Raw genomic sequence first — 16,973 nt, 5'->3', positions numbered from 1 at the left:
CTTTTAAATCTGGAAATTTTCAAAAATGAGGTCCTTGCAAAAATTAAGTTGTTCGCAGTGTATAATTCTGTTTCTTTTCTTTCCCGTGTGATGACTGCATGCATGTCTACTACACGCTGCTAGAAGTTGTCAGAAGTACATTTTCATATGCGTTGCAATACAGAAGTAACTGAGAAAAGGCAGGCAACGCAGTGGACCTTCATGATTACAAATACTGCATTTGCTCGAGTAATAGCTGCACTCCTTACGAACAAGGCCTGTGGGTCTGCTTTCCCACGGAGCACGCGTATAGCGAAACCCTGCAATGGGCAGAAAAATGCCAGTGATTTACGGGATAGAGGTAACATCTTCACGCGAAATTGCTATCTGCTCGAATCACATTTTTACATAAAATTATGTCCTTCACTTTGTTATTCGCAGCGTTTCTGATGTAGCACGCGACGATTGGTTGTATGCGTGCTCTGCAGAGAAGTAGATGCAAGGGCCTCGTTCATAAGGAGTGCGATTATTACTCGAGCGAATATGGTACTCGACACGGATGTGTCCGATATTTGTAACGGTTTTTCTATTTTGCTCGTCCCTCATTGTCAGACTGTTTTTACGACGAGATGTCTTTTCCCTGGCTTATGCTGCGGTCTGCAGTGTCACCTAAATAAAGTAATGACCCTTGCTTTTTTCAGCCCCCGACGGCCTGGGGGCCGACTTCCTGCTGGAGGTGGTGCTGTTTGAGGGCAAGCTGACGCCCACATGGCAGGGCCTCCTCAGCCAGCTGCTGGTGCTTCAGCGCCTGGCCGAGGAGTTTCCCCGCGTGCTGGCCTCCCCCATCATCGCGACGGGCACCAGCAACGCAGATTCCATCGTGGCCGTCGACCTGGCTGTGAAAGCGGTCAGTGCATCTCTTTCTCTCTCTTGAGCACACTGCAGCTTCGTGCAGCTTGCGGTCGATATAGAGCATACCTTGTGGATATCTCAATATTATGACCACCCAAATGCCGAGAGCAGGAGGTTAGTTTAGGAACTACGTAGTCAAGTCGTCATTGTATCTGATGACATCACAAACTCTGTCTCTTTTTATGGGATGGTGGGCACGTCTTAGATTTCTTGTTTCTTCCCATAAACCGTTAGAACGCGAATGCAGAATGTCGGCGTCCGGCGAACGCAAAACGTCAAAGTCTGGCGTTCGCATTCGAACGATTAGTAGCGACAACCGTGGTAGGGACTGAGTCAGCTAGCTTTACGTCCACCCACTAATCGGAGCAGCGGTAAAATGTCAAGCTTACAATCGTGGCATTGTGGGTTCGATTCCCATTGGAGCGCGTTTAAAATTTCAATCTTCCTTTTCAATTGTCTGCTCTTTCGTACAGATTGTCCTCTGACAATCTGTACGATTGTCAGATTGCCATCACTACGTTAAAGTAGTTTTCCCAAGGCGACTTCCTAACATAACGCTAGAACAATGTAACATTTGGAGAGAGCAATGGCAGCAACTCTTCGTGTCTTCCGTACCCTTTTGTGGCCGTCCCCCAGTTACGGTGCGAGTTTGCGTGCTTTCCTCACCGAATACGCCACTCTCTGGCAGTGGATTGATCGGACTCCTCAGACGCCTCGAAAAGCTCCTTGCTCATTTTTGGGGTGTTTGAGGCCTTTTAGCCTCCCCTTTCCACGAGCATTGTCCCCATTTTTTATGCTTATAAATTGCAAAGGGAACACGGCCATCGCTGCCCCCTCCGTACCTTGCTTCATCCAGTGACCAGCTGACGACGTTGGAGCATTCAAATGCTGTGCAAGTGTCACGTGGCATCTGGAGGTTGGAATCAGCAAGGAACATAGTCATGTGATTATTCGTGACTATGTGTGAGTGTCACGTGATTTTTGGGAGTTGTCTCGCAGCGAGTATGACAGCAGGCATAAAGGCGGAGACGCCTGCAGACGACCAACGCATCTGTCACCTCCTCGCAGCTTGAATGGCAAATGCTGCCCATATACTTGCGACACCGATGGAGCAGTTGGAAGCACCCTGAAACTTAAGTGCACTACGCAAGCGAAACAGAGTGTAGGCTCATTGATGCAGGAGCGTTTGCTTAGGGATGTTCCGGTGGCTCTTGACACGGGCAGACAAGCTTCCCTAACATTACGTGACATGAGCAGACGGTGCTGTGCGAAGCAGCCTTTAGGCTCGCATCGTCGCGTCGATCCGATCCGCTTTCTCTCCTTGCAGCTGGGACACAGCCACGCAACGGTGGTGCGCCACGGGCGGGAGCTGCTGGCAAGCCTGGCGCGCATCTGCGGCCGCTGCCCAACCACAGTGGCCCACATCTGGGACGGCGTGGCCTCCCTGCAGGGACACCTGCGCGCGCAGCTGGTGCGCAGGGTGGGTGCCGCGCTCCAGGAGACCAGGAACCTGCGTCTGGTTTTCGGACAGCCCCCGCCAGACCGCCTCCAGGTGGGTGATTCTTGATTGATCCCTTTCTCTCTCTCTCTGCAGAAATGAATGGCACACACCTCCTTCCTGTTTTGTTTCAGTTTTTGTGATCAAAACTTATAGTTCAGGAACATGCTGATTCAGTGTCATTAACTTAGAGGCAGTGCAAATTTGGGTTTGAGTGGGACGCAGCCATTGGGACATTGGTCAATAAGATGACGTCCTGCAGAACGCCACTCAGTGGGATGACCATACTGGTCAGTTCTACAACATCTAGTAAGCACACGAGTGATTGGCACACCAGTCAGTGGGACAGCGGTCGATGGGATGGCAGTCAACAGGATACTAGTTAGTGACCACACCCGTCAGTCAGACCCCGTGTGAGAATACCAGTAAGTATCGCACCAGTCAGTGGGGCACCAGTTGGTGGGGGACAACAATCAATGGGACACCATTCAATGGGACACTGGTCACTCGGACGACGGTAACTAATGGCGCCAGTCACTCGGGCGCTGGTCAATGGTGCGCCGGTGGACAATCTGTTTCCAACCCACTTTTGTCCCTTTTCCAGGAGGCTAACCTTGTCCGTGAACGTCTCCTGCACACGAGGGACTCCCGTGGCGGCAGCAAGGTGTCCTCGCCGGGGTGCCAGTCGCCCCACAGCGCCAGCCCGTCCCGCATGCCCACCTTCCAGCTGCCGCCTCCTTCCATAGACCCCGAGCTCTTCCACCACCTCCTGCCAGGTGGCAAGCCGTGCACCGATCGCGACCAGGTACGTTCGGTGACATCCCTCGTTCCTTTTCTCCTGCTTCTGTCGCAGCTCCACGCTTGCTATTGCTCGTCGATAGCGGCGTCTTGCTTAAGTGCGGCAGATTTAGCCTGCTGCGTTTGGCAACGGGCTGAATGCGTCAGCAGGCTAGCAGCGCCCGGCAATAGGCATTCAGTTTTGAACGTTTGGGTGCTTTAGAATTGGAGGGCGGCTGCCGCGACTTCTCCCGAACTGTGAAAGACAAACTGGAAGCTTGGTTGCCATAATTCCACTGGCTTGGTCCAGTATCTGGATAATTGACATTGTGAGAAACACAGTGTAAAGAAACCTGATGACTATACAAGGACCATGCTCTAAAATATTTCCTGGTGTCGCTACAGAGTAAACGTTTTCTACCTTGGCGTTCGAACGCCTACCAGTGTCCTGCGTTAATCTCTGTCACCACGTGGCATAACTCGAGGTAGTCATGTCGCACGGTAACACTGAGATCCGAGCGCGGCTAGAGAGACTCGTCCAGTTTTCTACCCTGAGGTAGCACAAAGCTTTCTTGACACCGACCCGGTAACCTTGGAGCAAGGGGCGGAAGCGACGGACAAACCCAAAATTCCAAACGTATGTCCGTTCCTCTTTCCCCTTTCCCCAGGGTTACTGCGTTAAGTCTCAAACCAGCATGCCCGCACCCTCGGTTCGGTTCCACTCACCGCGGCAGCTCGCGTTTCCGTCGCAGCGCTCCGGGGCGAGCACTCCGCAACGCGACCTGGCGCCGCCTCCGCGGCGACCGTGCTCGTCGCCCTCGATCGAGCGGAGGCTCCGCGAGAGCCTCTTCTCCTCGGGACGCTCCTCCTGGTCCTCCGGCTCCTCCGAGACGAAGAACGACGGCACGGACTCCAGGCGGAGCGCACTCTCGCCCCCTCCTCCGCTGCGCGTCCTCCGCGGCCACCGCCCCAACTTCCTGCCCCTGCGGCGCCTGGCCTGCTCGCTGTCCCTGGGACATGCGACGTCCTCGTCCCAGACGTCGCCGGGTAGCGTCGGGGACGTCGGGTCGCCAGTGTCGTTTGCGGCCGAGATCGAGGCCCTCTCCTGCGCCCTGCCCCCAGAGGAGGACGGAGATGTCCCGCCCAATCGGGGTGTGACCACAAACCCTGGTGCGTGCGCCTCCTCCTCGTTTACAATGCTACCGTAATATCGCTAGAGGTGGCCCCCCCTAAACTTGAAAGCAAAAAATAGCCTGTCTTTCCGCGTTTTTGAAAAAAATAGCAAATCATGCCAGAAAAAGGGGGCAGGTTATCTTTTGCCTTTGGGGCATCTCTCGGGATATAGTAAAAATATTCCATCATGTTACGGACATTTCTTTTGTATTCTTAGTTGATCCTGGTTCTCTTTCATTTTTTTTTTTTTTAGAGAAGTAGAGGTCGTAGCTTTAGGGAACTTTGCAATCATTGCAGTAATTTTGTGCATTCTTTTTCTCGTAAGTCATAAACTCGAGTGCGTGTCTGGCTCCTCGTTTACGACACTGTAAAAATGTCCCCTTGCATTATTGACACCCTTGCATTATTGACACCTTGCATTATTGACACACACTCAAACTTTCAACTTGTCCGGCAGATGGGAATATGTAGTTAATGGTGTTATCTCCAATACTGTAAACAACTTTATTTTCGCTTGTTCAATATTTTGCTAGTTTGGGAAAGTGTATGTTTCGAGATTGTATCGCAGGCAGGAAATTTCGCGATTTGGAACGATGTGGTATGTGTCAATGGGGAGTGCTATATACTGTAAATCTAATTTTGGCGACTTGTATAGTATTGCAAAGAAGAGGTCCAAGCAGATGTTTCTCTACTGTAACAGTTGCATAACATTGCACCCTGCTTTGCGAAATTTCGTGCCCACAAAATATCTCTGGACACCCCACTTTGCCAAATTTGCCATATACTGAGCCTGCGTAAATAAAGTTGTTTACAGTTTATGCCAAGTTCCCTAAAATTGAGTCCTTGCAAAAACTAAATTGTCTAGACATAATCACACCCAAGGAAAAAGGGACTAAAATATATAGACATATTGTTGTTATTTGCGCAGTTGGTTTTAATCCTCAAGGGTGTCGCGTTTGGTTCCATGTTATTCCATTCGTTTTTGTTGGGGTTGAGTTAAGCCTAACTTAACTCTTGGGAACAACAACACGACGGTTGGGTTGCCGCGAGAGATGGATGTCTGCGTGCACCTAACAGTCGACTCTCATTAATTCAAACTCCCGGAAGCCTCGGAGTTTAGTTCGAAATATCAGAAGTTTGAATTCTCAGAAATTCATCTAAATATGTTGTGAGGCAAAGTAGCGATTTTCTATAGGAGTAGCTACTCATACCAAGCAGATGTTTTTTACGCTTCCCTCTACGCAGGCCTATTTATTAGCAGGCACACACACAAAACATTGGTCAAGTTCCCAGCGCATAATGGTTTTGGCCGAATATTTTCCAATAATAGAATATTGAATAGTTTCTCCGTTGTACCATCCTTGAACGAAAATTCAGTTGAACTCTGAAAGGTTGTTCCCAACCTTCCACTTGTCCACTTCTAAGCTCAGTCAGTTTTATTATAACTGAATCTATGAACTGTGACCTCAGAAAGTTCAATGCCTACATTGGTTTGGCATGTAAATGACAGATTTTACATAAAACTAAACCTAGAGAGATGCTCGGCTCTCCTAATTGAGGGAATTTATAAATCTGCTTGCTATATGCAAATATTTTTTCTTTCATGTGAAATTTAACCCCCTAGAAAAATCAGAAAAGACAAGCACGAATAATGAAAGCAGGTTGTCAGGATAGTACTGCTTGCATAATTCCGGTGGGTTAGTCCCATCGAGTGCGCTTCTCACCGAACATCCATGTACTGCAGGAAAGCAATGCTTTTGCGAGCTTTGTAAATATTGCTTTCCCGCAGTACACAGGTGCTCAGTGAGAAGCGCACTCAAAGGGGCTGACCCGCCGTCATGAACAAATAGTAGGAATTAGGCGAAAAGGCTGTTTGAATTAAGCAGCTTATAAATGCATTGTAAACATAGAAAGACAACCGAATTTTCTTAATTCGTTTTAATTAATTGGAAGTAGGAAACATCCGGCTGAATTATTGCGAGTCCACTGTAAAACATATTTGTTTCTCTAGTTTAGTCAGTGCATATTGGTCTCCCTTCATCTTGAAACATTGAAATGAGGCGTCTCCAATTTCAAATGTTGACATTTCTATTTTGCGACGGTTCAGGGTCACCCACCAACACGGCGGGATTCACGCACTGCGGGGACACGACTCCCGGCTACTGCGACGCAGCCGACATGCAGGACGAGGAATTCATAGTTTTCAGACCTCTGGTGAGCCAATGCCCTTCGTCGCTACTTGCGAAACATAATTTTTGGCTCCTCAATAGCCATCCTGGGGCTTAAAGTTGGACACTTGGAGAGAAAGTCGCCAAGACTGCCGACCACCGCGATTGGCCAACGCCTTGCTTGATCTTGGCGCTGGCCAATCGCGGCACGACGCTGGCCGTCGTAGCACGGCGATTGGGCAGTGCCACGAGGAAGGCGGTGAATGTCAGCAACTTTCGTCTACTTTCTTGCCGAGCGTCCAACTTGGAGCGTGTGGAGGTGTCATTTTGCGTTTTCTATAGTCGCTGGCAAAGTGAGAAGGACGAGGCGTGTCTTTCCAACGCCTGGCCTCCAGCTCGTGCTGGAGGCGGGCCAACTGAAGCTCCTCCCTTCCATTCTTACCCTGCCAGTCACTCTAATTGTTTTGCTCTTTTCGAACTAACTGGGAAGTGACTGGTTCGAGCACCCTTGGCCTGACGAATGCGTTAGAACGAGCCCCAAAGAGGGCACTTCGGTGGTGCACTTCCCGAACTAAACGGTGGTGCCAAGTGGCGTCTAAAGTTTGTCGTTGAATTGGCAAGGTAGCGCTCCAAAGACGTTTGCGTGCCTTTGCAGACGGAGCTTCCGATGTGCCCGAGCCGCGGGGAAGGCGGGCGCCGACGCTATTCCGAGGGAGAGCACTGGCGGCGAGGTCCCCTGCTGGGATCAGGAGCCTTCAGTTCGTGCTACCAGGTGGGGTTGTGGACACTACTTAAATGTGTAATACTTCTAAATATGTTCCCCTAAAATTTGTAAAACAAGAAAGAGGCTAGCGTGCGAGAAATATTCTCAATATGAATGCCCGAGGTTGCCCCATTTTAGTGTTACAGGCTTGCCAGAGGATTTGTTATTGCAGGGAGTTTCATCACATGTTGTCGAACTATGCTTTGCGCAGGAATACGATTGGTACTATACGGTCGAGCCCGGTTATATCACAATCGGGTATTCTGAAATATTGTTTATATCAGACAGTCCAAACATCCCTTTGAAAATCACATGTAATAATATAGGAGTGTTGTCTTTTTGTATCCAAGTCCCATGGCGGGTCTTGGCAGCAAATAAATAAGGTCTTGGACATGAACATTTGACATACTTGTGTGGTTGGCGCAGTCAACATCAATAAGGTTGTCACCATCGTACGTTCTGCCGCATTCTCGTAAGGCACTCGTGCAACGTGTGTGTGCGACTACTCGCGCAACGTGCTCACGCGACGTCCTTTGCCAGGCGGTGGACATTACCCTTGGCACGCTGCTGGCGGTGAAGCAGATGTCGTTCTGCCGCAACTGCCGGGAAGAGGAGGACAGTGCGGTGGCCAGCATGTGGGACGAGATCCAGATGATGGCACGCCTGGGACACCCCAACGTCCTGCCACTGCTCGGGGCCACGCGCCACATGAACCACTACAATGTCTTCGTGCAGTGGATGGCTGGTGAGGGAACGCCCACCGTACTCTTTTGCTCTTCGAATGCCAAGGCCTCCAGTCGGTTGCCTATCGCATACAGAGAACTGCTTCTCTGTATGCGATAGGCAACCGATTTCATGCTACAGTGTGAATTCAGTGGTGTGACGGCTCTTCGAAAGGACCGCCTAGGTCGGATTCTTGATGTATTGTGCTACAGTTTGTGGAGGGTGGTGCCCATAGGTGGTGCATTTGTTATCTGAAAGTACAAAAATATGAGCTCACTCACGTCAAAAGCATGGAAAGGAAAACTTTTCTTTTCCTACAAACAAATGTCTTTTTTTTTTTTTTGTGAAATCATTAGATTGTTTTTTTGGGCAATCGTAGCATATATTATGACTGATAAAATGGATGGAATGGAAAAGATATCAGATTGACTCTCATCTTACGCCTTTCATTTTGCCAAAATATCTGCCAGAAGATGGTTTGACGTGAGCTAGGCTCAGTCTTTAGGAGAAATGTTTCCCTTTTTGTCGTTCTTCGCTCGCAGGTCGCACTGATGGCCTTGCAGTGTATTTGCTTGAGTAATGTGCACACTACTTATGAACTAGGCCCTGCGTATAGTTTCTTGCGAATTGCACGTATGGCCAATCGTTGCGTTCTGCGTAGGGAATAACGAGGTCGAGAACACTGGCCTTCATAAAATGCGATCAATAAGAACGGCACTTTCACGTGAAGGTATTACCTCAGTCCCGTATATCGTCATCTTTCTTTCAATCGCCGGGATTGGCTGTCCACATGCTTTGCGAGAAAGTGGATCTTTGGGCTTTATTCATAAATGGTGCGTCTATTACCTGTGCAGATACGATAACCTGGTGTCAGTGTCGCTTTCGATCGGGGTCTTCGCCGGTAATTGCCTTTGACGGAAGGTTGTGAGCCTACAGCTTGGGACGCGGAGACGGCCTTTCAAATGTACTGCGTTAGTTGACGGTGGCGAACCGATGGTGCGGTTGCAGGCGGATCGGTGGCATCCATGCTGGACCGGTACGGACCCTTCTCGGAGTCGGTGATCCTCCGCTACACCCACCAGGTGCTGGGTGGCCTCGCCTACCTGCACCAGAACCACATCCTGCACCGGGACCTCAAAGGTGGTGCCACATTTCTCCTGGTTTCCCTCAGTCCCCTTAGAGTGCAGTAGTGGGGACATATGCTGAGCTTTTTGGGGAGGGTGGGGAACTATTTGCAAGAGTGCAGTAATGCAGACATGTGCTAAGCTTTCTATGGGGTGTAGGTAACAACCTCTGCAAGTGCAGTAATAGGGACATATTCTTAGCTTTTGGGGGAAGGTGCAGAACTACCTGCAAGAGTGCAGTAACGGTTACATATACTGAGCTTTCTAGGGAGTGTAGGGAGCAACCTCTGAAAGTGCAGTGGGGGCCACATTTTTAGCTTTTAGGGGAAGGTAGGAAATAACCTCGGAAAGTGCTGTAAGGGGGTACATTCCTATCTTTTTGGGGAACGTAGAGTAATATTGGAGTGGTGGTACAGCTCTGTATTACTGTCTGCTTATGACGAGCTTCTGTTATAACAAGGGTTCTGTGTTTTCTTGTTCCCGGGAGCTTGGGGAATCCCAAAGGCTGTGTCCCATTTTCTTCTGCATAAGGCCCGGTAAATAATTTTTCTATCCAACACTGAAAATAGACATGAAAAAACAGGACATGTTGGAAAAAATAAGCCACTAAAATTCACCCCTTAATTCCAAGAAAGAAAAAAAATCGGAAAACATGGAGCCCTAATTATAGCAAACACATATGGAGGTAACAGATTTCAAGCTAGGCTTACCTCGTGTAAATGCTGGTCCACCATTAACTAACTTATTTCGCAAAACCTTGGAGTTTGTTTTAAGTGCGTTGCACAACTTACCTGTTGGTAGGCACTTGCTAGGAAGGCCTGACATACTGAACTGGTACTCACAAGTCATCCCAGAATTTTCTTTTATTTCACATTTCCGAGTTTTGGAAGAGGTGGCAACGTTTAGTTTTTGGCGTGCTTAATGGCCCGGCATTTCAGGTGCCAACCTGCTGGTGGACGGTACCGGGCGCCACCTGAAGATTGCCGACTTCGGCTCGGCCAGTCGTCTCTCGAGCAAGGCCACGCTGGCCGGAGAGTTTCAGGGCCAACTCCTGGGCACCATCTCCTTTATGGCACCCGAGGTGAGCCGCCTGTTTCGTTGTTTGTGGGATGAGAGCTTGGCAATCGAATGGATTCATTCTTGCATTTAACCAGTCTGGATTGGTCGGAGGATAACTTCAGTAGCTTTGTGCGGTGCAAGGTTTTGTAATACCATCTCGATACTGGTGTTCTAGAACCCCCATCCTTTGCTGTGTTCCACTGTATATTGACCGAACATCCTGCTCGTCCAAACTATGGGAACCGTCATTATGCTGACGCAGCAAGCGCAAGCCAGTTTTTGAGTAAAGCCTTTACATATATTGGCCGTGCACCGTAGAACTGAACAGATCGAATTTACCTTAAATAGGTTGCAGAAAATGTGGCAAACTAAGACAGAAGTTGTAAACGAAGAGGCTACGAGGCGTTTGGCCGTTCTGTTCGAATGGATCTTGTTTTACTCTACCGTGAGTTTCTCTTTTTTTGTCGAGCGTGGACCAGACGAATACATGCCCTGCATTGTCCCAGGTGCTGCGCGGGGAAGACTATGGCCGCTCGTGCGACATCTGGAGCGTGGGCTGCGTGATGATCGAGATGGCCACCAACGCTCACCCCTGGAGCGAGATCATGGCTCCCAATCACCTGGCCCTCATCTACAGGGTGAGTCACTTCGGGGTGATTCGCGTCCCAAAGCCGGAAACTGGCAGGCTGCAAAACTTCCGACGCAAAGCGGAAAGCAAAGTTGGGATTTGTGCAGCTGTTGCTGTGCCTGGAAAATTCAGCCGGCTAACTCGGCGTTCGTTGTGTATGGGAGGCCACCACGGAGCACATTGTCACGTGGTTGGTGCCACCACGGATCATGTATAGCATAGACTCGTTGCAACAGACCTTGTTACAACAGACATTTGGATATAACATAACGCTTTCTGAAGTTTGGTTAGTTTTCCTATCTGTACCGTTGGTTCGACCTCGTATCTGCATACAGCATACTGCTTTTACGACAGACTGAAATCTTGGGTGCTATCAAGGTCCGTTATAACCAATTTAAACTGTAGTCGCGTGGCTGGTGCTACTACAGGTCTCACGACTCGCGGCGTCGAGTTGTAGCGTCGCGGCGTCGACAACGTTATTAGATCTGGTAATGTTGGGTGTAAGTCGTGGTCTAACGTAACTTGACACTGATATCACACTGATATCACACTGATATCACACTGGCCAGATTCGTGCATATATTGCTAATGCATTCTGCACATAGGACATATAAGCAATAAATCAAAAGTTTGTTTGTTGTTGTTTTTATGTTAGAATTGTGCGTTGATTGTTTGTCACCTTTCCCGAGGAAACCTGCTGATAAAGTGGCGGTGCATCGTATGAGGCAGATTAGAGAAAGATTACTCGAAAATAAATTGACTGTCTGCACCAGTCAAGCAATTGCAGTAGGCTGGCGATAATTCAAACTCGGATATTTCATACTTCTGGTTAATTCAAACAAATCTCAAAATTTTGGTTGTCCCGCTATGTTTTTAATGTATTCATAAGCCGCTTAATTCAAAGGTGCTTTCGTGTATTCCATGCTTTTTGTTGTCACGGCCTCATTGAGTGCGCTTCTTTCTGAGCACCAGTGCACTGCAGAGAGGCAACAACCGTGGAGCTTGCTCCTGCGAGTGTTGCTTCCCCGCAGTGCATTGGTGCTCGGTGAGGAGTGCACTTAACGGGACTCAAGCAGGGCACCATGTGCTACGAAAAGGGGCACCACGCAGCAATTTTCATAGCGACTTGTGCTTTGCGCTCTGACATGGTGGCATGGCACAGGTCCACATCATGGCGTCCACACAAGTTGCTATGAAAACTGCCGCGCGGTGCCCCTTTTCTTTGCTCATGTGTGCCTTGCTAGTCCAGATAAGACAACTTCTTGGTCTGATCAACAAACAAAATTTTGTTTTGAGTTGTCACGTGCTGTCTAAACAGTCTACTATAAACAACATTTTTGAGGGATAAATAAACTTACGTCATACACTTCACAAACGTTTCATGTGTGGCATAGCTGCTAATGATCAGTAAGCCTGTGTAGAGGAAAGCTTCAGATATCGGCTTTGTATGTGTAGCCATTCATATGGCAAATCATAATTTTATCTTGCACCAGATTTAGATGAATGTGTGATAATCCCAACAAAATTCGTGACTTCCTGAAGTTTGAATTAATGAGAGTCTACTGTAGTCCGGCTTACTAGAGATTGTTGCATGCGCCGTCCCGCAGATCTCGTGCGCAAGATCGCCCCCGCCGGTGCCGGAGAGCCTGACCCTGCCGACCCAGCACCTGGTGCTGCGCTGCCTCCAGCTGCGTTCGCAAGACCGACCTCCCGCCGGCGACCTCTTGTCCCATCCGTGCTTCCGCAAGATCGGCCTCTGCCCCATGAAGGACCCCTGAGCGCGAGACTACCTCCTCCCCCCCTTCCTTTCTTTTCTCCTGCCCCCGCTTTGCTGCTCTCTCTTTTCTGCTTTGACGAAGACGAGGCTTGCGAGAGCACGCTCGAGAAACCCCACTACTGGACTCGCAAGAAGTCTTCGCTCCCGTTTGCACGAGGCGTCGGATCATTGTTGCGGCCCCGCGTAAAGGGGTGGACCCAGGCTCCGAGCAAACTTCTCTAGAATGCGCGGCGGAAGCTGCGGCCCCGAGCTCTCGCACCCCGCGGTCACGAAGGACGCTTTAGCTACCTTTCGAGGCCATGTGCTCGCGACCGCCGTCTCCGCCGTATATTTCGAGTTAGACGGGTTGTGACCCACTGCAACTGCCTCGACGTTGAAGACTGCGTCGAGGTGGCTTGTGTGTCGATTCAAGTGCTACCATTGTTTTCGTTGTTTTTTTTATGTAAAATTTGTTTTATGGTTTTACGAAACCTAGATTTCGGTTACGACTCGGAAACAAGATTGGGGTGTTTTCACCATTCTTAAACGGGTGCGGGAGTGCAGTCTTGGGATTTCCCGGCTTTCCGGCTTTTAACTGCTTGTGCCGCTTTCGGCCAACCTTTGTTTTATGTGCGTGCCAAAAAGAGAGAAAACACACAAAAAAGTTCTAGTGTCGAGGTCTACATATATTTTTTGGGAGCACAATTCAAGTGCTGGTCCTTTTTTTTTATAGTATGTCTAACCCAGACCTGTATCCGACCCCGACTTCTCATAAAAACCTCTGGTCAGGGGTCGCAAAAGCGGCGGCGGCACGATCTCGGCATTCGTTGCGCGCCCGGAACGTGGTTTTCCGGCGGCGAAAAACGAAGCTTCTCCACTTGGATTTCACAGGTCGGGACGCGGTTTCTAACTTTAATGAGTGCGATTGGCAGAGCTCAGTGAAGAATCTCCACCGCCGAATCGCGACATCGAGCCGCCGAGCGTGGATTTGCGTGTGTTTGTGCCAAGTGGCTGCAGTACCTACACCTAGTTGTCCCACTTTGTTTAGCTGCATTTTATTTTGTCTCCCCTTTACGGCACATGGCTGCATCGCCCAGTAGCATGCTTGCATGAACTCACTTAGTTTTGTGTATCATTTTTTTTTTTTCTTTTATCGCTCATCATTATATGCGGACAACATTTTGCCACCTCGCGCCTTCATTTTTCAACCCCGTGGAACAAACTCGTTTGTTCGTGTCACTTGGAATTCATCTCTAGGAGGAAAAAGCAAGGACCATCCGCCGCATTTTTCTGCGCGGGTACTTACGACCGAGACACTTTTCAACGGTCAGCGAGACGAAAACGTCCGCGCAGCGAACAATGTTGGATGGTTTTCTTTGATGGAAGAGCGTTTTTCCGCATTCATAACCTATTTATTGCAATTTCATTTTGATTTCCTGGTGAAATTCAAGTTTCGAGGGACCAATTTCAGGGACGAGAAAAAGAGCATCGACTTTACGCGTCCCGCGCGAAAACCTCTCCTCAAATGCTTTTTTCTTTTCGTAACGTGGTTCCCGCCGTCTCGCGGTAAAGCAAAGTCGTCTCTGTGGTTAACGTCGTTTTGTAGTATTGGTTTACCGGGAAGCCACTCATCATCACCATTGGGCAACCTCATTTATTTAAATTATATGTTCTGTCTTTTTTATATATATATATAAACATCCGGTCATTCCCTTGTTTCATTTTTTTTTTTTCCCAAACGTTTTAGTACATTTTTTGTACGGGACGTAGCGTGCGTCTCGTTGTTCAAAGCGCACAGGTTCATTTCTCGCGAGTATTTCATGGCAAAGGTTCTTGTGCCAACCGACGATGATGAAAAAAAAAATTGGGCAATTGGGCTTTTTGAATTTTTGCGTTTAAAGGAAACGGACAAAAGAATGAGAAATGCCTAAAAAAAGAGTTGCATTTATTTTGTCGCACGACTACAAGATGCAAGGGAGTAGTTCTTGTTTTACACGTACGTGCATTTGTTCCAAGATCAGTACCTGAGATTAATTGAAGAGTGCCTTCATCCAGTGTCTGCCTTTGGCTGCTGGAAGCAGTATTTTTATAAATCCACTGCATTTGTTAGTTGGAACTTTTCTTTTTTCAATGTGTGCACATGCCCTTCAATATATTGGGGGGGCCATACAGACAGTTGAACTGTGAGTGCCAACAATAAAAAGAAACGTTTTTAAAACACTGTGTCTGTTTTGTACACCTTTTTTTCCTTTTTTTGCTAGAGCCACTGCTGCCTTGTGAGATGCAAAGTTGATCTATTGTGTACAGAAAGAGCTTAACAAAATTGTGCTTTGCATTTGCGAGGAAGTTTATAAAGTGTTTTTTAAGCACAGAATTGCTGCACCCTCGCAGTGGAACAACCTTGTGGTGTGCGCTCCAGTAGTACTGTTTTTTGGTTCTGGGTTTCTCGAAATAATCCATGTTTTTCGGCCGAATCTGCCGAAGTTTTTGCACCATGCAGAAGTGCTGCAATGTGGTTGTCTTCGGCAGTGGCAGATTCAGGGAGGTTAAACATGGTACGCTGAGCCCCCCTTTTGAAAATGCCTGTGTCTGCTTCTGGTGTTGGGTTGCTTAGCGAGACAAGAAATGTGCGTTGAGGTAGTGCAGGAAATGGACAGACAATGCCACAGTTAGGGGAAACTCCTCCCATCTCTTTCCACTTTAGCAGAGCGGATGCTGGAGGAGAGGTATCTGCAAATGCAAAGCGCGCTAAATAACCTGTAACTGTACTGGTCTGTCATCTTGGTGACGTCGGGTGTTGTACATTGGCACCAACGTTACTAAATTGCCTCGGTTGTAGAACTCCCGTGGTAGGAGGTACACCTCACTCACCTGAGCCCGCCTCCAGTCGTTCGAAGCGCCATCTAGATTTTTGTTTGCGAACTGTATTTCATTGGGTACGGCGGAGCGCCATCTAGACGCTGTGCTTCGAAACGTACATATTCCATAGAACACGGTGCAGTTACCATAGCAGCCGTCCAGCGCTTCGAACTACTGGAGGCGAGATGTGGTGAGTGAGGGGGGGGGGGGTACTGCTGGTGCAAGCAGCTTCGCATCAATGAGCAGTTCCGTAACTGAGCAACGTTGTTAAATTAGCTCAATTGCGGAACTGCTCATAGACACTGCATGCAGGAGCAGCACCCCCCCCCCCCCCCCCCCCCTCGCTCACCATGACTCGACTCCTGTCGTTCGACTCTTCAGACAACTGCTAAGGTAACTGCAGCGTATTCTATGGGTTAAACGTGTTTCGAAGCACAGCGTCTAAATGGTGTCCCACCGTACCAGATCGCGTACTCTGGAACACACAATTGTGAAACGAAAATCTAGATGGAGCTTCTAACGGCAGGAGGCAGACTTAAGTGAGTGAGGGGGGTACCCCCTTCCGCGGGAGTTCCACAACTGAGGTAAAGTATTAACGTTGATTGGCACATGGACAGCTTGGGCCTGTTTTAACAGCTACAGAAGCAGTCGTAGGCTGTCACTATTCTCCGTTGGAAATAATGGACTATGATTCATCTAGCTTGCCTTAGCCAAGCAATGACTTGCAAATGTTTAAGATACTAAGCACGACATTTCAGACGATTTGCCGTTCGCATTTGATCCGCCAGCATCGCCACCGAGGAGCGATGTCGGCTATCCTTCAATGAAAGCCAATAGACCTTTTTCCAGTAAGCGTCTGCGCACGCGCACACCCTTTTCCCTTGACCTTGACCGCCCTTTCGCCATTGTTGGGGGGCACTGTTTTCTTGCGACACTAATCTGTTCCTATGGGAGAAGGCGAGTCCGGTTGCCCTCCATTTGTAGTAGACGGCGAAACCGTCATGAGGCGCTCCTTACTGGAAAAAGGTAGAGTTCCTGTATATGCTACCTACGGTAGCAGAGTTGCGCATTCAGCCTCGGCGCGTGGCCGTAGCGCCGGCTTTGCCACACGAGATGGATGCTTTGCTCCTCACGTGACTAAATTAGGCGAATAGCGGCGCCGCGCGCGCCGCCGCGCATGGAAAACAGGAGAGGAGGAAAAGGAGGCGGAAAGCAGGGAAATATACGCCGGGGAAAGAGAAACGTCGGCGGAGCGACCGTAAAGGTGGCTTTCTTGCACGCCAACGGATGCTTTGCTCCTCACGTGATGGATCTCGGCGAATAGCGGCGTGGCGGCGCGGGGAAAACAAATGCGCAACTCTGGCTCCCGTAGGGAGCCTATACAGGAACTCTAGAAAAAGGTCCATCGGAACTCGGCGTCGTTCTAACGTCGCCGCTAACCCCGCGAAAGAAGCAGACGACTTGCTCTCCGAATAATATTTCGTAGACATACGGGTGGATATTTAGTACACGGTGAAAAATTTTTAAAAATCAATGACGATTAATATTTTGCCG

The 16,973-nt window shown here is 49.0% G+C and overlaps 1 protein-coding gene across 1 annotated transcript in view; it reads left to right on the top strand.

Moving 5' to 3' along the window:
* Positions 1–14,778, top strand: part of LOC8034206 (mitogen-activated protein kinase kinase kinase 1) — a 29,785-nt gene extending 15,007 nt beyond the window's left edge. The window contains exons 12-22 of the mRNA XM_040217936.3: positions 681–886; positions 2,219–2,443; positions 2,994–3,194; positions 3,919–4,336; positions 6,447–6,553; positions 7,163–7,279; positions 7,811–8,015; positions 9,002–9,133; positions 10,056–10,198; positions 10,683–10,814; positions 12,412–14,778. Coding sequence (XP_040073870.2) covers positions 681–886; positions 2,219–2,443; positions 2,994–3,194; positions 3,919–4,336; positions 6,447–6,553; positions 7,163–7,279; positions 7,811–8,015; positions 9,002–9,133; positions 10,056–10,198; positions 10,683–10,814; positions 12,412–12,582 — 2,057 coding nt within the window. The 3' untranslated portion in view covers positions 12,583–14,778. The remainder of the gene's footprint in view (positions 1–680; positions 887–2,218; positions 2,444–2,993; positions 3,195–3,918; positions 4,337–6,446; positions 6,554–7,162; positions 7,280–7,810; positions 8,016–9,001; positions 9,134–10,055; positions 10,199–10,682; positions 10,815–12,411) is intronic.
* The last annotated feature ends 2,195 nt before the right edge of the window (positions 14,779–16,973 follow it).

Source organism: Ixodes scapularis, unplaced genomic scaffold, assembly GCF_016920785.2.
Source record: "Ixodes scapularis isolate PalLabHiFi unplaced genomic scaffold, ASM1692078v2 PGA_scaffold12__126_contigs__length_90152505, whole genome shotgun sequence".
Taxonomy (NCBI): Eukaryota; Metazoa; Arthropoda; class Arachnida; order Ixodida; family Ixodidae; genus Ixodes; species Ixodes scapularis.
This window is presented reverse-complemented; position numbering and strand designations above follow the sequence as displayed.